This window comes from Lucilia cuprina, chromosome 5 (genome assembly GCF_022045245.1).
Source record: "Lucilia cuprina isolate Lc7/37 chromosome 5, ASM2204524v1, whole genome shotgun sequence".
Classification (NCBI taxonomy): domain Eukaryota; kingdom Metazoa; phylum Arthropoda; class Insecta; order Diptera; family Calliphoridae; genus Lucilia; species Lucilia cuprina.
In genome coordinates, this window is record NC_060953.1 from 16846408 (window position 1) to 16869517 (window position 23110).

General features: G+C 31.7%; 2 protein-coding genes across 2 annotated transcripts; one reads left to right on the forward strand and one right to left on the reverse strand.

The window, feature by feature from the left end:
• Positions 1-8830: 8830 nt before the first annotated feature.
• Positions 8831-12946, reverse strand: LOC111687651 (phosphate carrier protein, mitochondrial). The gene is made up of 4 exons (XM_023450106.2): positions 12822-12946; positions 12069-12471; positions 10147-10487; positions 8831-10071 (listed from the first exon to the last, which is right to left on the reverse strand). Exons 2-4 carry the CDS (start codon positions 12441-12443, stop codon positions 9723-9725), a joined length of 1065 nt encoding a protein of 354 aa, XP_023305874.2. The 5' UTR covers positions 12444-12471; positions 12822-12946; the 3' UTR covers positions 8831-9722.
• A 2316-nt stretch (positions 12947-15262) lies between these two features.
• On the forward strand, positions 15263-22742 carry LOC111687652 (putative U5 small nuclear ribonucleoprotein 200 kDa helicase). The gene is made up of 8 exons (XM_023450108.2): positions 15263-15449; positions 15585-16042; positions 16104-16338; positions 16603-21349; positions 21410-21584; positions 21649-21931; positions 21997-22239; positions 22305-22742. The coding sequence occupies exons 1-8, from the start codon at positions 15405-15407 to the stop codon at positions 22545-22547; spliced, it is 6429 nt and encodes a 2142-aa protein (XP_023305876.1). The 5' UTR covers positions 15263-15404; the 3' UTR covers positions 22548-22742.
• Positions 22743-23110: the final 368 nt, after the last annotated feature.

Here is a 23110-nt window from a genome sequence, read left to right on the forward strand (position 1 = left end):
AGAAAATATATAAAACTAAAACCCCAAACCTCTCAAATTTATATAATATAAAGGGATTTAAATTGTTTCTTAAAAAATAGCAATAAACATTTAACTATTTACAGGGGAATAAACAATATCTAGCAGAATTTTAAAAGCAATTCTTGTCAAAATTAATTGTCAAAAAATCCGGTTTCTCAAGTATTAGTTAACACATATAAACTCTCAGTTTAAAATTTCCAAAGAGTGTTAAGTCGGAGAGTTAAGCTAAGAGTTGTAGGTATTTATTTCTTTCCTCAACAAATGAAATATTTTATTTTGAAAACATCAAATTAAGATTATTTTAAATCACTTGATTTTTAAGATGAATTAACGCCATTTTGCTTGCTTTATAAACTTTTAATATTTAGCATATTTTTAGCTTGATATTTAGGGTTAATGTTGCCCAAAAGTGTGTTATTTATAAAAGTTTTTTTCTAAATTGGCAAAAAAAATTTTAAGAAATTTTTTAAAACTTCTTAATAATTTGGTGTTTAAAATGGATATGACAGTAAAATTTTGAAATTTTAAAAAAGTTTTGAAAAAGATTTTAAAATTGTTTTAAATTATGTTTTGTAAAAAATGCTGAAACTGGGTTTTGGCATTTTGTATAAAATGCTTTGCAAGAAAATTTTGAAAAAAATTCCTGGTTTTGAATTTAGAATTTTTCTGGCAAATCTTAGCAAAAGTTACAAATTGAGAATTTATTATCAATAAGAAGTTTTGAAAATGGACTAAAATTATAATTAAAGTTTTACAACTTTAGCTCATATTGAAAACTAAAGTTTCAGTTAGTTTTAACGTTCCCTAACGTAACGTATCAGCTGATTGAACGTCAAAACTAACTGAGCCTTTAAAAATGTCAATTTTAAAGTTTCAATAAGTAACTTTTTTTTTAAATTTAAAACAATTTTGAAAATCTTTTTTCAGAATTTCACAAAGAAATTTATTGATCATTACGAAATGTTACTTTGATTGAGATTCAATACAATTGAATGAATAAATAATTGTGGTTTATTAACACTCATTCAATATATTTTAATAATTCTATAAGGAATTGTAAAAGAAAAAAAAACTTATTCAATTTTAAAAATTGTTAACATTTTAAAACAAAAGTTTTTAATATTAAAATGAAAAATTGCAAAAAAAATGTTTTGTCATAAAATTAAGAGAAAAAATAAAGGATCACCATAGAAAAACAAGATTTCTCTTTAACGAACTTTTTTGTACAATACGATCAGTAATTTAAAAGAAAAATGTTAAGAAAATATTTTCACACAATTTTTTTTTAAATTACTGATCGTATTATTGTTGTAAGATCGTTTTAAAGATAAAAACAAGAGCCTTATAGCGATAATAAATAACGATCACAATTGCTCTTTCACTGACATAACGATCGTTACTGAATGCTGCAAATTTCTATCCTATTCTTAAAGATCTAAATCTCTTTTTCCCTGAGATAACGATCGCTACTAAGATCGCTGCACATTTTTATATCAAACTGTCAAATACGCTTTAATATTCTCTATTCTATTCTTAAAGATCAAAGTCGCTCTTTCTCTGAGATAACGATCGTTACTGAAAGCTGCAATTTGGCTGCAAATCTTTGTGTCAAACTGCCAAAAAGGCTTTAATGTTTCTTCAAAATCTCTATCCCATTCTTAAAGATCAAAATCGTTCTTTCCCTAAGATAACGATCGTTACTGAATGCTGCAATTTGGCTGCAAATCTTTGTGTCAAACTGCCCAAAAAGGCTTTAATGTTTCTTCAAAATCTCTATTCTATTCTAAAAGATGAAAATCGCTCTTTCAATGAAATAACGATCATTCAGTAACAATAGTTATTTCATTTGCAATTTGACTGCATATCTTTGTGTCTAACTGCCAAAAAGGCTTTAATATTTCTTCAAAATCTCTATCCCATTCTTAAAGATCTAAATCGCTCTTTCCCTGAGATAACGATCGTTACTGAAAGCTGCAATTTGGCTGCAACACTTTGTATCAAACTGCCAAATAGGCTTTAATATTTCTTTAAAATCTCTACTCCGATCATAAAAAGATCATAAAGAGATAATATAATTTTTATAAAATTTAAACAAGAATCTACTTTTCTATACAGATAAGTCCGAAAAAACGGCCACTTTTAAAACATTATTTACAAAAAGAAGAAGCAAAATATCTATTAATTAAAACTAAAGTTTTCTTGATAAACAAGACCCCCCAGCTAATAAGAACAGTTTTAAAAATGGTAAACATAAATTTGTCTTCCATTTTCCAAGGAAAATATCAAAGTCACAGAGTTGCATTTGATGAACATGTGACAGTTATAAACAATATTTTTTTTAACAAAACAAAACTCACTACTACTTTGACACAACAATTAGCTATATACATACATATATAATAATTTAAAAAAAAAATATATATAATATAAAAAAATCTTCTAAAAAACATCCTCAAAATAACAACAACTACTATATTTATAAATTTAAGTAAATTAAAAAAAAAATGACAACTGTTTAAAAATTTATATATAAAAAAAATCTATATCCTTTTTAATGTTTTATATTAATACAATTTATTTTTGTTTTCTTTCACAAAAAAAACTCCAAAAATTTTGTTTCTTTTTTTCAATATCAGTGAAAAAAAATTAAAATTTGCTTCAAAACCCCCGGCAGGGTATAAGAAAAAAATATTGAAAATTCTTCGAATAGTGGCCATAAACAAAAACAAAAAACTAAAACTGTTATAAAAAATACTTGGAACTTTTAAGACTGAAAATTGTTATTGAAATAAAGAAACAAAACTGCAAAAAAAAAACAAGATTTTAAAAAAAAACCTAAATTTGATTTTATATTTTTTTTATATTTTTTCTTTAAATTCTTTATAATTTTTTTAAGAAAAATCTGTAATAATATTTGTAAATGTTTTATGTAACATGTTTTTGTTTGTTTATAATGCGTAAATTGTTAATTTAGTTTTGTAAATAAAATCAAATTTAAATCACAGAATTATAAAAATAAGTAATAACAACTTTATAATTATTTGTAGCTTGAAATTTTTTTAATAAAATCTACTCATATGAGCTAAGTGTTTATTTTTTTATATATATTCAATAGTTTTTTTTTAATAAATAATCCTTTCTAAATGTAGTTTATTTTTTTAATAATTATTATATATTTTATTTTTTTAAAATAAGTTTTAAAAGTCCTTACTACCTATGATTTTTTTAAGGACTCATAAATGCTATTATGTTAACTTTTTTTACAATTATTGCCATTATAAAATAAATAATAAAAAATATATATTTTATAAACGAAATAATTATTGAATTCTTTTATTTAAAACGATACTTAGTACCCAGCAAAAACTTTCCTTAAAATGCTAAAATTTACTTACACTATAGCAACACGGTCATTGGAGGCAAGTACTTTAGCATACAGCTATATATCCTGTGAAGCACAGGCAAGAGAACTAATGAATTAAAAAGTAATTATATAACACATTATAAGTAAGACTTTATTAAACTACTTCTTTATAATCCAAACAATATGTAGTAATTATTGAAATGTAAGTTGTTAGGTAAGTAATTACAATTAAAAGTTATTACCTAGTTTTTGCTGGGTAGTTGATAGGTGAATTTTGCTTGACACAAGAATTGATTAATGACATAGTAAATGACTAAGGTTGAACTTCTTACTACTTAATTGAATGTGGCTTAACTTACTATTAGACTCAGATTAACTTTAGACGTTGCTTTGAGGCGAATTGCTTGTTAATGCTGGTTTTAACTTTGAAAACATGATATATATCACTACGCCTGCCTGAATCGAAATAACACTTTTCGCTAGTGAAGAAACAACTACTTAATTCAGAAATCAGACATTATTCTAGCATATCCCTGGTTGATACTAAAAAAACCCAAAAGGGCGGCTTTTTTTCAGATAAAGACAACCTAGATTTTTCGTAAGCCTAGTTTAATATACGTTTTGTGTGTTTTCAGTAAACAGTAACATTACTTATTATCTTAGTTTAACTGAGAGTTATTGGCCAATTAAACTGAAATTATAAGTGAGAAAACGCAATTAACAAAAACCATAAAACAATGATTTCGAAAGAACAACAACTTAATATTTTAAGTAAAATGCAATTTTCTAATTTGTTTTGTTTTATTTAACATTTTTCCAAAAATTTTCAATTTATAAAAGTATTGTTTGCAAAAAACAGCTGTTCATTGTTTATGTTTTTAAGTTAAAAGTTGGCAATACTTACAAAGTTAACTGAACTTTAATCCAAAACTGAAAAACACAATCAACGGTTAAATTCCGTCTATATTTGTTCTGAGTTTAATCTAACAGCAAGTTAAGTTTAGTTTAACTGAATAGTAAGAAACCCGCTCTAAGTAACATAGGAAACTTTTGGCAGTCGTAATTGAGGTCTGAGTTGGGGAACAACTCTCGCGTCATCGCGATTATTTATTAAACGCGTTCAGGCTTGTGTTTGTTGCCAGGCTTTCGACAGTTTTGCGTCTCGCTCGCACTGATGTAGTGTATTACTTCATATAACAGTTCAAAGTCATATGTTGTGTACATTAACCTCGTGCTTTCGTATCACTTCAAGACTTGAAGTTCAAGTGAGGTTATGTTTTATTGGTGGAGACCATAGAATGCTTAAACGTTTATACCCTAGTGGAGACTGTTTAAACCCTGGTGGAGACCATTAAACCTCAACTGTTTATACCCTGGCGGAGACCATTAAAACTCTTAAAATTTACTGATGGAGTACCATTTGAAACTCAAATTTAACTTAAGTGTTTAAAGAATTCCAGCTTACTATATGAAGATATAGGTCGACTTGGAGGATTTCCTTTAAACCAAAATGGGACACCCTGGCTTTTCTGATAATACATATCAGAAAATATAAAGTTTTTATTCTTCCTTTTTTATAGTTCTAGTTAATTGTGTTCTCACTTCTAACATAGATTTAGGACGGGATTTTTCATGATCAGTTAAACTACACTTAACTTGCCGTTAGATTAAACAGGAAACAAATTTAGGTGGACTTTTAAAATGATTTTTTATAACAATAAATGTCAGTCGTAATTCAGGTTTGAGTTGGGAAACAACTCTCGCATCATCTATTTCTTAAACGCTTTCAGGCTTATGTTTGTTGCCTGGCTTTCGACAGTTTTGAGTTGACAATCAAATGCCAATTAATAATCAGACTAGTTAATCTCAAAACAAATTGATTCTCATCCCCTTTGATGTTTTTAAGTACAAGATTAAATATATCATTTTCCCACATTTACCGTGGACCGGCCCATATTTGACCTATATAAAGACACATTTAGAAATTATAGTTTTTTTATCAATAAATTGCTTAAATATTTTGGAATTATGGTAATATTCAACATAAAAGTTTCTTTATAAAAAATAAAAATTTTAAAAATATACTCATGGTGTAGGGTATTATATGGTCGGCCATGCCCGACTAACTTTCCTATTTGTTTATTTTGTGAAAAATAAAAAGACAATTGTAAATGTTATATGAAAATTAATGAAAACTTAAGTTTAAAACAAAAAATATATTGTGAAGTCCCTATAATTTATGCTAATTGATAAACCAAACCACCTTCTTTGGCTGATTTAACTAGCAAACAAACTTAACTAATTGTGTATTCAAAAACAACTTTCAAGCCATAATTTTAATTTAATCCCTAATTCTTCACCTTAAAATGAGCCCTTTGTGAAAAAAATTAATTTATAAATAAAAAAAATTCTGTTAACTTAAATCCGTATATCAAAATTTATAAGAATAGCCCACATTTAAAATTATTTTCTATATTTGACAATAAATCTAAAACATATTAGTCTATATGATCAACATGTTCCATGCTATTCCGATTTCCAACCTCAATATACACGTTTGCTGGAAAAATTGAGGGTAAACACCATTTCAGATTGTATTCCATTAAAAATTAGCAAAATCAGTCTAAATTTAAACTAACCTTACCAAAAAAAAAAACTACAAATTTTTCTGTAATTGGTACTTTTTAAGTTTTCTGTAAAATTGAACATTAGACTACAAAATTAACAAGGACTTTTTAAGTTTTTCGTAATATTGAAAATCAAATTATAAAATCGAACTTAAAGGGTCCAGATTGATAGAAAATCTAATGAATGGGACTTTTAGTTACTTTTTAAGTTGTTTTGCAATATTGAACATAGAAAAATACATTAAAATTTATAAAGGAGATGCTGTATATTTTTCAGACTGAAAATTTGCAATTATATTTATTAATAATCCCTCCTAATATTGACGACAGGACAATGAATAGAATTCTTCTACAACGCCATAAATATGTCTATAATTAGTTTTTATCTTTAAAATCTGGTGTGACGCATAGTAAACATTGGTCACTGGGTTAACAATTTGTTGGCTTGTGTAATTGATTTATATCCCCAAAAATCATATTAAAATCAATGCATTTATAACAAGGTTTTGTTGGCGGATATAAATACATATACATATGCACACACATACATATAAGATTAGGCATAGATAGTTGGATATAGGCACTCCTAACGGTTCATTCTCATTTTAATGAACTCAACATATTACTTTTTATAATCCATAAAAGTTATCTGGCATTGGAAGTATACTAGAATTAGTTTTCCTAATGCTCTACATCTCTTACCTTCTCCAAATCCAATTATGCGCGCCATAAAACTAGCAACCACCAATATTAAATTACACAAACAAAACTACAGATTTATCTTCATCATTTCAAATTGAATGAACCGAGATTATGTGTCCGTAATTGACCCCGATAAAGTTTCTAAAATTTTACGTAAATTTCACAACCGAATTTAAAAAAAAAAGACAAATTTCATATCACAAATCACAAATTTAAATTAATTTTTTTATTAATGTAAAATAGTGTTGCCAAATATCTTTTTTTGCACTAAACAAAGAATCGATTTGTTGTTCTAACAAAATCAAAAAGTCGACTATCTTTGCAAGAAAAAAGTTGAAGTAACGATTTTGCAAAGAAATGTCGAAAAATAGTACGGAAAACGTTGAAAAATTCGAAAACACGTATACCTATGTATATATTGAAGATCCAGAAGCAGAATGGATGAGAGAATCCCTTAAGACCTCTTGGAATAATGAAACAGTGGGTAGAACCACGAAAAACCTATGGGGTGAGATCAAGACGAAAAATTTCCTTATGATAGTACGTATTCTGAGTGGACTCACAGGATTACGAGCACATTTATGCCAAATTGGACGTGCGGATTCAGACGTATGTAGAGCATGTGAAGAGGACAATGAAACTCTGGAGCACTTTCATTGCCACTGACAGGCATTCGTCGAAGTTAGATCCAATTAGGGAAGGATGTGATGCTATTTCGGAAATAACATATTTGACTGATTGGAAGATTACTTTACTGAACGTAATCAGTAAACTGAAACAAACGATTCTCAGTGTGGACATTAATGGAACTTTAAAAAAGTTAAGATTAACAATTTACTTCACAATCGTCAGTGTGGCTTTCGTAGAGGTCGCTCCATTTTCTTTCAGAGAAATGGTGTCATTTCTTTCACCATTTTGGCGAAAGTGAAATGGTGGCTCTAGATATTTCCAAGGCGTTTGATAGAGGGTGGTAATAACTTTTTAAGCTTTCTCAGAGATCGCACTATACAAGTCGTGATGTCATCAAACGACTTCAAGACTAGTTTAGGGGTAAATGACCCTTATCTGAAAGGACCTTCTATGTCATACTTCCTACTCTATCTACTCTTTTGCGCAATCCAGCAATATCAGCCATTCTTATTCATTCAATTATAGGTCAAGCCCTCTAAAGATTGAGACAATGAGGCGCAATATGAATTAATCGCTTAATCACAACTTGATGAAAAAAAAAAAACTTTGAATGGGGGACCGCAAGACTCGATGTTGTTTTTAAAACAAACGTTTTTAAGATATTGTTGTTGCATCTAAATATATGGGTAATGTAAAATTAAGGAATCGGAAACTCTTGATTTTCTGAGTATTCAGTGCGATGTTTGCTGGGCTAAAACATTTTTCGAGTGCCGAAAGAAGCTTTTAAATGTGTTGTTTTTTAACGGTTTAAGACATACTTCACACCACATATATCCGACTGAAAACTGCCATATATTTGCCGGAGTCTATTTTAGTGCTACTCGATCGCGTACAGCAGAGGGCTAACGTACTTATCGGTAACAGTAGAGTATACAACTCTATTGATTCACTGGAGCACCGCCGCAAAGGGTGCTGTATTTTACTGTTCTATCGATACTACAATGGAATGTATGAAATTAGGGAACTTGTTTCCGATACACGTATATTCTTGCGTAACACACGTCTTTCTTCAAGAATACACCCATTTGAGGTAGATTGGTATGTAGAATCAATTCCTGCAGAGGTATTCCCTGCCACTTTCGATACCGCATGAATGTCGCACATGGAGGTCTCTCACCGAGCATAGCAGACACGAAAGAAAACCTGCCGCGGTAAAATGAGTAGTTGTGGCACAACTAAGATCGGGATGGAGCAACAGGCTCAATGCCTACTGGTCACGTATAGACCGTGCCGTCCCCAACGAATGTCGTGCATGTGGTCAGAGGCCCTCATGACACCCACCACATATTCAACTGCTCAACCAACCCTACTTCACTCTGTGCAATGGATTTATGGACACAACCAGTTGAAATAGTCCAATTTTTAGGCCTGGACATTGATGTAGAATCCCCCAATTAGACAACCAACTTCAATAAAAAACACTTTATTTTTATTTTTCATATATTTCACCGGCTCTGACATTTTATTTAAATCTTTGTTTTATCGATACTGTTTAGTTTAAGGTCCGGGGCTAGTTTACATAAACTTATAATTCATAAATATGAATTACAAAAAAATAATTACATTTAAATTATAAACTAATATCAACAATGACACTAAAAAATAAAAATTTAACAAACAATAAATTGCATTAGCAAACAACAACAATTCCTGATAATGTATGTTAACGTGTTGGTAAGAGAAATGAGTATAGAAGAACAGTTAGTTAATGGCGGGGAGGGCTATTAAGCTGGGTTCTGGGGGAATTGTTAAAAAAACAATACAGCTTAAAAATTAAGTTAAAAAATAGTAAACTTTTAAAAGCTTAAAAAAATGCATTTAATAGAATAGTTTGAATGGAATGAAAATTGTTCACTTTCATCAAATTAGAAATAAATGCTTGACTAACTGAAAATTTTAAATATTTTACCTAATTATAGGAAAATATTTTAAATTTATACTCTAATGCCCCTAATTAAGGACTATTGTCCATTTTAGACTGTTGTATAGTTTTGCAAGTGTTAATGCAAAATTTGTTGTTTTGTTTTCATTAAGCCGGTTAATAAAGAAAAGTATTAGATGTTGTTGTTTTTGTTTTTGTTGTCTCGCGGCCTGTAATTGTCTAGCAACTAGAATTGTGTTTATGTTTTATTAGTTTAAATAATAATTTAATTTGTTTAACTTGGATTTTTGTTTTAATTTGTTTTGTTTGTTTTTTGTTTTTGTTTTGTTTTTCTTGTGTATCTAATGAACTTAATTAAAAAGAGCTTATTTAACGATGAGTTTTGGGTAATATTAGTAGTAAGTTATTAGTTAACTGCTGCTAATGATAATGCTGCTTATTGGCTCTTCTCGAGCTTGGCCTTGAGGGAAGCGGGCATCTCTGGTGGTGGGGGACGGGGCAAAGCCAAAGCAACCTTGACACCATCATAGATGAACCATTGCAAGGCAGTCAATGTACCGATCATAATGATACGTGGCATCAAACCGTTCCACATACCCATGAAGCCCAAGGATTTGGCGACTTGAATGGCAGTTGAGCCCTTGGCTTGGTTCAATTTGGAAACAACAACATCAGCTGGATGAGAAACAACAGCACAGAAGACACCGGCAATATAACCAGCAGCAAAGGTGACAACCAATTGTTCGCCCTTAGAGCATTCAGCACGTGGTTTGGGAACAACATGTCTAAAGAAAAGAAAAAAACACAAAAATCAATATAAAGGCAGAATTCTTAGCAACAACCATTAGTAAACAACTTACTTGTACAACAATTCCACGGTCTTTTCGAAGCAAGCAAACTTCATCATGGTGTATGGGATTTGTCTCATCCACAATGGCACCAAACCCTTGTAGAAACCGGCAACACCTTCTTCCTTGGCGATTCTTGGCATAGCTTCACGCATAGTGTTAGCAAAGCCAGGTGTAGTTTGAATCTTAACCTTGGCAGCTTCGAAGGGAGCCAAAGCAATATCAGCAAAGAATTCAGCTGAAGCAGAGGCAGCCAAATACAAGTAGGTACGGTACAAGTAGGCATTTTCTTCACCCAAAAGATCAGAGTAGTATACTTTGAAGACTTCGTAGAAACCGAATTTGCAGAGACCCTGTGAAATGAGAAAAATTAAGAAAAAATTAAAACAAAATTTTCTTTTTATAAATGTATTATTTGCAAAAAACAGCTGTTCATTGTTTACCTTTTTTTGAGTGAAAAGTTGGCAATACTAACAAAGTTAACTGAACTTAAATCTAAAACTAAACAACACAAGCATCGGTTAAAGTCTGACTAAATTTGTCCCCCAGTTTAATCTAACAGTAGGTTAAACCTAGATTAACTGAGTAGTAAGAAACCTGCCCTTAGTTATGTAATACTTTTAGAATATTATTGTTAATTGTAATGGTAATTGCTCAGGAACAAACATTATTTGTTAATTTGGTAAGTTTTATGTTTTTTTCATTGTTTTAATGTTTAACCAACAAGCCACCTGACTTAATCTTGCTTTTAACCTAAACATTTAATAAATTAATGACTAATAACGATAATTTATTTTCCAGTTTTACAATGCGTTTGATTGATAAGATAATATGATATAATTTAGATAAGAATTATAATACATTAGATCACATTATTTAACCATGAATGACAACAAAATTTTCTATTTGCATAAATAGTTAATTTACAATTAATAAAACAGTTGTAAAAAGAATTTTCTATGCCAATTAACACCTTAACACTTTAGGAATGTATCAAGAGTTGGAAAATTTTATTGAAATCAAAACAACTACAACTTTTGTACTTTTAGCAGAATTTATTATGAATTGACGTAGAATTGTTATCACATTTCCGTGAGCATTTTTTTTGTAAAATACGATTAGAATATTTTTGGACTTTTATTATTGATTAGAATTTTATATTTAGTTTATAAATCATTGTTTAGTGTTATGCAAAAGATCAGACATGCTAATCGATAAAAACATAACAACTACAAAGGTAATTGACTTTATGTTTTGTTGTTTTTTGAAGGAAACATTGATTTCAAATCTAAACTTGGAAAACTACCCTCTTATAACAAAACCTTCAAAAAATAAATAAAATTCCAAATTTTTTATGTTAAAATACATCAAATGAATTCACTCTCTTATTATTCATTTAATTTCAATAACATTTTTGAAAAAAGAAGTATTTTAGTGAGGAGAGCAAATTAAAACTTTTAAATTATTAAAGGAAATTCTATTCAAGTTTAAGTTAAATTTCAAATAAAAGTATAGAAAACATCAAATTTGATAAAGAATTTTGTAAATTACATAATTAATATGAAAAATTTAATATAAAGTATTAAGTATTTATATTAAACTAAAAATAAGTCCAAAAATATGTTCCAAATGCGTTGTTGGAAACAAACAAATGTACACATAATACACAATAAATATGTACTTATATACATACATACATATATACATATATGTATACACATTTCATTGTTTTTAAATGTTTATGTATTTTTAAGAAAATTTGCTTAATCAATATTTATTTTACCCAACAAAAACAAAGATAACAAATTGGCGTCTGTCTTGTCGAGCCTAATGCTTATGACATAACAATTTCAACTAATTTAGTCAAACAATTAGATAATTTCCAAACACATTCTCCAAAAAAAAACGAAAAAAATCATGTAAATTCAACTTACTTGAGCGGAATAACCGAAGAAGGTAGGAGCCCAACCCTTAGCCAAACCACGAGCACCTTCCTCAGCTACGGTAACCTTGAAGCCATGGAACAAGTTCTTGTATTTGGCAGCATCGACTTGCAAACGGCACTTGACCAAATCCAAAGGTACAACAAAAGTGTGAGTAGTACCACAGGACAAGACACCACCGAGGGCGCATAAGGCAAAGTATTTGTTTGAGCCAAATTCGCAAGACTCACCGGCAGCAGCGGCGGCAGCTTGGATTTGACGGCCGTGCACTGGGCCTTCACCGTTGACTGGTGTGGCACATTCCACCTTGCTGAAAGGTGTGCGGAATGGCGAATTCTTGGCAGCTTCTAAGAGTGATGAGAACATTATATTCTTTTTGTCTTTAGTTGGCAAACTGTAATGAAAAATAATAGAAAAAAATGCTAAATTAATAATTTTATTTTTACTTTAAAGTAAAAACAATTTCAATGTCACTAATAATTCATCTTGAGTCATGCTAAATTCCAAATTTTTTAATAACTTTTCATTTTTGCACTTTATAATTTTATAGGTTACATAACGTGGGCAAAAATTTCTTTCATGTCAATTATTGTTTTTCTTTCTTCTATTTTTCATATTTTGCATTTTATTTAAAAATTATGGAATTTGTATAGTTATTTCTTGAAATTTTTTTACTTTTTATCCATTAATTTTTATTTATTATGCAATTAGTATGAAATTTCTTATTAATTTTTAAGCACTTACAAAAATTTGCACCAGCCACGGGACACGAGAAACGAGACTTAAAAAAAGATTTTCTCCAAATTCTCCAGATGGCAAATTTTTCACAGCCCTGTGGCGACAAGTATTAACGGCGGTTGAAACAAAAAATAACGGCGTTAACTTAAAATCGATTGTATGCCGGCTATGTTTTTAACTACGTTTAGCTTTTAAATTTTCAATGATTTTATATAAAATCTCAATCCGAGATATTAAAATATGGGTCCTGGATTGTGCTAAAGTAAATTTTTAAATTTTCAACGATTTTATATAAAAACTCAATCCGAGAGATTAAAAAATGGGTTTTGAAAGCAAATATTTAAAAATCAGTATTCGTGGATGCCATTTTATGTATTTCTCTCGTTATACAGCTCATTTTCACGAGTTTTAGTTTTATTTCAACACTTTATTTATATACCCTTCATCTTCGTATGAATTCATTCAACTACATGTAAAGCTTGAACAATTAGCAGGACAAGGATTTCAATGCAAATGCATGTTTTTAGTCAGTAACTCAAAATAACTTTTAACTAGTTTTCTTTTCGAATCAAAGAATTTGCTACAAAATGGCATTCTTGTTGCATATTTTGTTATAAATGCATATTTTTGCATTTTTGCTTTATATTGCATATATCTTGCATATTTCAAACATTTTTATAGCATATTTTGCATATCTTTTAATTTTTCTAAAACAAATTGTTTTATTTCTTATATATTTCATATTATTAAAACAAATTTTAGAATTTTACCAACATATATCAACAATTTTTGATTTAACAACAAAGTACTACGTTCTACGAAATATTACAATAGTGCATAAGGTATATTAAGTTTTTGTGCTGCTAATTGTAACGTACAAAATATCGGTTCAGTATTAATTTCTGAGTCTGTCCATATAAAAAGATAACTCGATGAAATTTTGTTTTTACATCTCCCTCACGTCTATGATTCACTTAAAAACATTACGAAAACAATAAAATTCGAAAGAAATATAATTTATACAAAAATACATTCATTTACCAAATTTAATTAGAAGCCTTTAAAGTGATATTATAGTACATAAAGCCGTCCTTAAAAAGCGGTATATCTGTTGTCAAAAACTTACGATCTGAATATCTATTAATATCCCAACAAGAACAGTGACAGTCATTTGATCGGTCATTTGACTGGCACTACTGATGTATTATTTCTATCACAGAGTAAAGCAAAGTTTCTATCAGTTTCTTAAGGCAAATGGACAAAAGTGATGGAAACATTTGTGTACATGTGATTTTTCTTCTCCCTTGCACTTATGAATTCTATCGACTTTAAAACATATATTTGAGCTGCTCACTCTTTTGCTTTTTACCAATCAAGGATGATGGAAATGTTAGTCACGATTGACTAATCATTCTTTATGGATATATCCATCACAGTTGACCAATCACACTTGATGAATTTATCCGTCAAATCTGACGGCTATACCAATTTATAATAAAACACAATTTATTAACATTTTGAGATATATATTTTTTAATTTTATTAATATACATAGTAAGCATATACATAAATTAACTATCATTTTACCATTTTACATACCTCGCAAAATGTAAAATCCTCTTATACTCCTTTTAATTTGTGGAAATAAATTGTCTGTAAAGAAATATATATAAATATTGAAATATAAAAATTAAAAGTAAATATGTATTCATATTACCAAAGATAGAAAAATCTTCGAAGAGTATATTCTCAGCTCCACTTCCTGCACCGTTTTTAAATTCAGTTTATAATAAATCTATTTACTTTTAATAATTTTAGTCTCAAATTTTTTAATTTTTCGCTTCTTGATCTTTGGCTTTCACCGAAATAATTAATTTATAAGACGGAAAACACAGTAACTGTCAAATGCAGTTGTTACACTCTTTCATATGTAAATGAAACCCTTTATTACACATTGTGTATATCAACAGTCATTTTACCGGTCATTTGAACATCATTATTGATGGAATTATCCGTTAACTCTTTTTTTTAGCAATTTTTAAAGAAAAATGTTGCAAGTGTGTTAGTAAAATCATTTTGTACGTGTTAGTTTCGGTCATACATTTCTTGTAGGGTTCACAAGGAAATATTTTTTGGTGCATATTTTTCACATTTGTGCATATTTTTGCCTTTTTTAGTGCATATTAAAGGCGCATAGTTTTAATTTTTAGTGCATGAAAATTCTTGCCCTGTTTTTTATATATTAAATTATATATTATGTATTTAATTATATATTCCTGTAAATTTTTCTAACAAAAAATCGACTTCTTTTATTCTAATTCAACTAGACTTTAAACTTTCACTTTAATAGTATTTTCAAAAATCTGTGTGCATAACTTTTTTTCTTAGTGTATCTTAAACATTTGACAACCCTGTACTCTGACAACAAAAAACACCAACAGGAATGTCAGTGAAAACAAAATAAAAGAAAGCGGTGGCCGTGTTTACTGAAATCACAGAAGTGAAAAATATTTTTACACAATTTATTAAAAAAATATTAATAAATAATATAATTATTAACTTTATTGCATATTAAAAGAATAAATAAACATGGCTGATGCCGCTGCCAGACAGCTGCAATATGAATATAAAGCGGTAAGTAAGGAAAATAACAATAAATAATTGCTGACAAAGCGTGGTCTGCAAAAAAAGTAAAAATAAACGTTTATAAGAAAATGTGTATAAAATGTATAACAAATACAAATATTTTTGTTTTATTCTGATTTTTAGAACTCAAATTTGGTTTTGCAAGCTGATGTTAGACTTATCGAACGTCCAAGACGTGATGAGGCTACCGGCGAGGTTATGTCCTTAGTGGGCAAACTGGAGGGCACACGTATGGGTGATCGCTATCAACGTTCAAAGCCGGAAAAAACTGAAGAACGTAAGGCTAAACGGCAGAAACGTGATGAAGCTCAATATGATTTTGAACGCATGAAGGGAGCAACTCTTTTGTCCGAGGGTATTGATGAAATGGTAGGCATTGTTTATCGTCCCAAAACCCAGGAAACCCGTCAAACTTATGAGGTGTTGTTAAGTTTTATTCAAGAAGCCTTGGGCGATCAGCCTAGAGATATTCTATGTGGTGCAGCTGATGAAATTTTGGCTGTTCTCAAAAATGACAAACTTAAAGATCGTGAACGTAAGCGGGAAATTGATAGTTTATTGGGTTCGGTTACAGATGAAAGGTAGGGTGTTTGTTTGGGGTTTTAGAATCATAAAGTTTTTAATCTTGTGTTTTCATTGCAGATTTGCTTTACTTGTTAATTTAGGCAAGAAAATTACTGATTTTGGTTCGGATGCAGTTACCGCTTTAAATTCGAATGTTAATGAAGAACAAATTGATGAAACTTATGGTATTAATGTACAATTTGAAGAGTCCGAAGAGGAAAGTGACAATGATATGTATGGTGAGATAAGAGATGAAGATGGTCAGGAAGAAGGTGAAGAAGCTCGCATTGATCATACTTTACATGCAGAAAACGTAAGTTGATTTTGAGAAATAAGAAAATGTTCAAATTACTGTTAAATGGATTTAACAGAATGTTTAATAACAGCAAGTAGATAAGCTTTACCATAATGCATTGCAATGTTAATTTTTCAACATGTTAATGGCAAAACAAATGTTAATAATAGCAACCGTTAGTTACCTTAACAGAATACCAAAAAAATGTTATTTTGCTTGCTGTTATTACATTATGTTTTTAAGATAACAGATATGTTAATTTCATATTTAAATTTCTTTCAGTTACTTGCCGAAGAATCTGTTAATGTTAAAAAAGAACGTGGCCTACATCCCCTCGACATTGATGCCTATTGGCTGCAGCGTTGTCTTAGCAAATACTATAAAGATGCTATGGTTTCTCAGAGCAAAGCTGCAGATGTTTTGCGCATCCTTAAAGATGCTGCCGACGAAAGAGATTGTGAAAATCAATTGGTACTTTTGTTGGGCTACGATTGTTTTGATTTTATCAAACAATTGAAACTTAATCGTCAAATGATTTTATACTGTACAATGTTGGCGTCAGCTCAGACCGATAGCGAACGTCAACGTATACGTGAAAAGATGCGTAATGATAATAAATTGGCTAAAATCCTAGTACAATTAGATACCGGCAAGACAGAAGATGAGGAAGGTTATGGTAATAGTTCTCGTACTAGTAAACTGGATAAATCACAACTGGATGATGCTGGTCAGGGTATGGCAGGACAAGTACCGGGACAAAGACAACTTTTAGAATTGGATGAATTGTCGTTTACCCAAGGTTCTCATTTCATGGCCAACAAAAGATGTCAATTGCCTGATGGCTCATTTCGTAAACAACGTAAAGGTTATGAGGAGGTACATGTGCCGGCATTAAAACAAGTTCCCTTTGAGGATAAAGAAGAATTACAACCCATAGATAAGCTGCCCAAATATGTGCAACCCGTTTTTGAGGGTTTCAAATCCTTGAATCGTATACAATCTAGATTATGGCGTTCTGCTTTAGAGTCTGACGAAAATATGCTTTTGTGTGCACCCACTGGTGCTGGTAAAACTAATGTTGCCCTGCTGTGTATGATGCGTGAGATAGGCAAACATATCAATGAAGATGGTACCATTAATGCCGATGATTTTAAGATTATTTATGTCGCTCCCATGAAATCTTTGGTACAAGAAATGGTGGGTAATTTTGGCAGAAGATTGGCTTGTTATAATCTTACCGTTTCCGAATTGACGGGAGATCATCAGCTGACTAGAGAACAAATAGCTGCTACTCAAGTGATTGTTTGTACCCCGGAGAAATGGGATATTATAACACGTAAGGGTGGTGAAAAGACTTTTACTTCGTTGGTACGTTTGGTTATTATTGATGAAATTCATTTGTTGCACGATGAAAGAGGTCCGGTTTTGGAGGCTTTAGTGGCGCGCACAATACGTAATATAGAAGTTACACAAGAAGATGTTAGGCTGGTAGGTCTATCTGCTACATTGCCCAATTACCAAGATGTTTCCACTTTTCTGCGTGTTAAGCCCGATAAGGGCCTTTTCTACTTCGACAACAGTTTCCGTCCAGTGGCTTTGGAACAACAATATATTGGTGTTACCGAAAAGAAAGCTCTTAAAAGATTCCAAGTAATGAATGAGATTGTTTATGAAAAAACTATGGAACATGCGGGACGTAATCAAGTTTTAGTGTTTGTACATTCACGTAAAGAAACCGGTAAAACGGCTCGCGCGGTACGTGATATGTGTTTGGAAAAGGATACTTTAGGTAGTTTTCTACGTGAAGGTTCGGCGAGTATGGAGGTATTAAGAACTGAAGCTGAACAAGTGAAAAATACTGAATTAAAGGAACTTTTACCTTATGGCTTTGCTATACATCATGCTGGTATGTCGAGAGTAGATCGTACTTTGGTCGAAGATCTTTTTGCTGATCGTCATATACAGGTTCTGGTTTCCACAGCCACTTTAGCCTGGGGTGTTAACTTGCCCGCCCATACCGTCATAATCAAAGGTACTCAAGTCTACAACCCCGAAAAGGGCAGATGGGTAGAGTTGTCTGCCTTGGATGTTTTGCAAATGTTGGGTCGTGCTGGTCGTCCTCAATATGATACCAAAGGTGAGGGTATTTTGATTACCAATCACAGTGAATTGCAATTCTATCTATCTCTGCTCAATCAACAATTACCCATTGAGTCACAGTTTGTTTCCAAGTTGCCGGATATGTTGAATGCTGAAATTGTTTTGGGCACCGTACAGAATCTAAAGGATGCTGTCAATTGGTTGGGTTATACTTATCTTTATATTCGTATGTTAAGGAATCCCTTGCTGTATGGTGTGGGTCATGATGCTTTAAAAGAGGATCCTTTGCTGGAGCAGCGAAGAGCAGATTTAATACACACGGCAGCTTTACATTTAGATCGCAGTGGTTTGATAAAGTACGATCGTAAATCTGGCCAATTCCAGGTTACCGCTTTGGGTCGTATTGCTTCGCATTACTATTGTACCCATGAGACTATGATGACTTATAATCAATTGCTTAAGCAAACTCTATCGGAAATTGAATTGTTTAGAGTGTTTTCTTTATCTTCGGAATTTAAACATATCGCTGTTAGGGAAGAAGAAAAATTGGAATTACAAAAGTTAATGGAACGTGTACCCATACCGATTAAAGAGTCCATGGAGGAACATAGTGCTAAAGTGAATGTTTTACTACAAGCCTATATATCACAGTTGAAATTGGAAGGTTTTGCTTTAATGTCCGACATGGTTTTCATAACACAATCCGCTTCTCGTCTAATGAGAGCCATTTTTGAGATTGTTTTACATCGAGGCTGGGCCCAATTGGCGGATAAATGTTTGACTTTATGTAAAATGATTGATCGTCGCATGTGGCAGTCTATGACACCTCTAAGGCAATTCAAAAAGATGCCCGATGAAATTGCCAAAAAGCTGGAGAAGAAAAATTTCCCTTGGGAACGTTTGTACGATTTGGAACCCCATGAAATAGGAGAATTGATACGTGTTCCTAAATTGGGTAAAACAATACATAAATTTGTACATCAATTCCCCAAATTGGAACTATCCACACATATACAACCCATAACACGTTCTACATTGAGAGTAGAACTTACTATAACACCAGATTTTCAATGGGATGAAAAGGTTCATGGTCAATCGGAGGGTTTCTGGATTATGGTAGAAGATGTTGATTCGGAAATCATATTACATCATGAATTCTTTTTACTCAAGGAGAAATATTGTCAAGACGAACATCAGTTGAAATTCTTTGTGCCCGTTTTTGAACCTTTACCTCCTCAGTATTTTTTGAGAATTGTATCGGACAGATGGATTGGTTCGGAGACACAATTACCTGTTTCTTTCCGTCATTTAATATTGCCCGAGAAAAATATGCCTCCTACCGAATTGTTGGATTTACAACCTTTACCCATTTCGGCCTTAAGAAATCCCAAATTTGAAGAATTCTATAAAGACAAATATCCTCAATTCAATCCCATACAAACGCAAGTTTTTAATGCTGTCTACAATAGTGATGATAATGTTTTTGTGGGAGCTCCCACGGGCTCGGGCAAAATGACAATAGCAGAATTTGCCATAATGCGTCTGTTCTCCCAACAAAGTGAGGGCAGATGTGTTTATTTGGTCTCCAAAGAAGATTTGGCTGATTTGGTATTCGCCGATTGGCATACAAAATTTGCTAACTTGGGTCTTAAGGTGGTAAAATTGACAGGTGAAACGGGTACAGATCTTAAGCTGCTAGCTAAGGGTCAGCTTATTATAACCACAGCTGATAAATGGGATGTTCTCTCGAGACGTTGGAAACAGCGTAAGAATGTACAAAATATACATTTATTCATAGTGGATGAATTACAGCTGGTGGGAGGAGAAGATGGTCCCGTTCTGGAGGTGGTTTGCTCGAGAATGCGTTATATTTCTTCTCAAATTGAAAAGCAAATACGTATAGTGGCTTTATCCTCTTCTCTGGCAGATGCCAGAGATGTAGCTCAGTGGTTGGGTTGTAACACTAATGCCACCTTTAATTTCCATCCAAGTGTTAGGCCGATACCTTTGGAATTACATATACAAGGTTTCAATATTACACACAATGCCACCAGAATAGCCTCCATGTCTAAACCTGTGTACAATGCTATTCTCAAATACAGTCCTCATAAACCTGTCATTGTTTTTGTCTCTTCTCGCAAACAAGCTCGTCTTACCGCCATTGATATTTTAACTTATTCAGCTTCGGATTTACAACCCAATCGCTTTTTCCATGCTGAAGAGGAAGACATTAAACCCTTCTTGGATCGCATGACTGATAAAACTTTAAAGGAAACCCTTTCACAGGGTGTAGCTTACTTGCATGAAGGTCTTACCGCTTCTGATCATCGTTTGGTAGAACAACTTTTTGATTCTGGAGCCGTGCAAGTGGCTGTTGTGGCCAAAGATTTAGCCTGGGGCATGAGTATCTCGGCTCATTTGGTCATTATTATGGATACACAATTCTATAATGGTAAAAATCATTCATATGAAGATTATCCCATAACGGATGTTCTACAAATGATTGGACGCGCCAATAGACCGATCGAAGATGCCGATGCTAAATGTGTTTTAATGTGTCAGTCTTCGAAAAAGGATTTCTTTAAGAAATTCCTTAATGAACCCTTACCCATTGAAAGTCATTTGGATCATCGTCTGCATGATCATTTTAATGCTGAAGTTGTTACCAAAACCATAGAAAACAAACAGGATGCTGTTGATTATCTTACCTGGACTTTCCTCTATAGACGTTTAACACAAAATCCCAATTACTATAATTTACAAGGTGTTACACATCGTCATTTATCCGATCATTTGTCGGAGTTGGTCGAAAATACTTTGTCTGATTTGGAACAATCTAAATGTATTAGTATTGAAGATGATATGGATACATTGCCTCTAAATCTGGGCATGATTGCGGCCTATTATTATATCAATTATACAACAATAGGTGAGTTTAGAAAAGCTATGGAAAGTGAACACATAACTAAATCATTCCATTTATTTATAGAACTTTTCAGTTTGTCACTGAATAGCAAAACAAAAGTTCGAGGTCTTTTGGAAATCATATCCTCGGCAGCGGAATATGAGGATATTGTGGTGCGTCATCATGAAGAAGGCATATTAAGAACTTTATCTCAACGTTTACCCAACAAATTAACCGGTCCAAATGATACGGCTCCCAAGTAAGTTGAAAAAAATGCAAATTTTCTTTTAAAGACACTTATTTACTTCGTTTTTCCCCTTTAGATTCAATGACCCCCATATTAAAACCAACCTACTGTTGCAAGCTCATTTATGTCGCCTGCAATTGGGACCAGAACTGCAAGGTGATACCGAAATTATATTGGGAAAAGCCATACGTTTGATACAAGCCTGTGTAGATGTTCTCAGTTCGAATGGTTGGCTTTCGCCGGCTGTAGCTGCTATGGAGCTGGCACAAATGGCCACACAAGCTATGTGGAGCAAGGATTCATATCTTAAACAATTACCACATTTTAATGCTGAAATCATTAAGAGATGTACCGAAAAGGTAAGTTTATTAAAGGAACTTCCTTAAAAACTACATTTTTTTAAAATTTTTTTCACTTTTTCTAGAAAATCGAAACTGTTTTCGATATTATGGAATTGGAAGATGAAGATCGTTCACGTCTTTTGCAATTAAGCGATGCCCAAATGGCCGATGTGGCACGTTTCTGTAATCGTTACCCTAATATAGAAATGAACTTTGAGGTAGTTGACAAAGATCGCATTAATTCGGGTTCAACGGTTAATGTTGTGGTACAATTGGAAAGAGAAGATGAAATTACTGGTCCTGTTATAGCACCATTCTTTCCACAGGTATTTTCAATTATAATACTTAAACACGTTTTGATAATTTATATATTCCTTCTACTCTTTAACAGAAACGTGAAGAAGGCTGGTGGGTTGTTATTGGTGATTCGAAGACCAACTCTTTACTCTCCATCAAACGTCTTACTTTACAACAAAAAGCTAAAGTTAAACTTGATTTTGTGGCACCCAGTCCTGGTCGTCATGATTATACTTTATATTTTATGAGTGATTCTTATTTGGGTTGCGATCAAGAATATAAATTTAATATTGATGTTGGTGATTTCCAATCGGAAAGTGAGAGTGAATCAGATTAGTTGTGTCCATATGTTTAAATTGCATAAAGCGTGGGTTTCTTCTTATAAATATTATTTACATTTTAAATTAGCATATAGTTGATAAAATTGCTATTCAAAAAAAGTACATTCATTATATTCAAATAAATACAAATTTACTTGGAAGAGATTGTTATAGATCTTTTTTCAGTGAAATAAATACTTAAAAATAAATAAACAAAACCGGTAAATGAGTTTTTATTTTAACAATGAATAGCATTTGTTTGTTTGGCGTTAATAAAAGATTATCTGTATTTAAATAAGTTGCATTAGAATCGGGTTTAGATTCACATGGACTTCACAATTTAAATAAGCAGTCATCCAAACAAATAGATACACACAAAGTGCCATATGCAGAAAATTCTCTAGAATTGCAGAACTTAATGAAACTGACAGTTTATAACTGACGTTTCCCGAAATTACCTTATAGACTTCTGATGGTTTTACAATCACATCCAAGACTTCATACCAGCCAACGTTGATCGCATGGCAATTGCAAGTGATCGAATAAATGGCTACAGAAATTAAAGTGCTTTGCATGAACA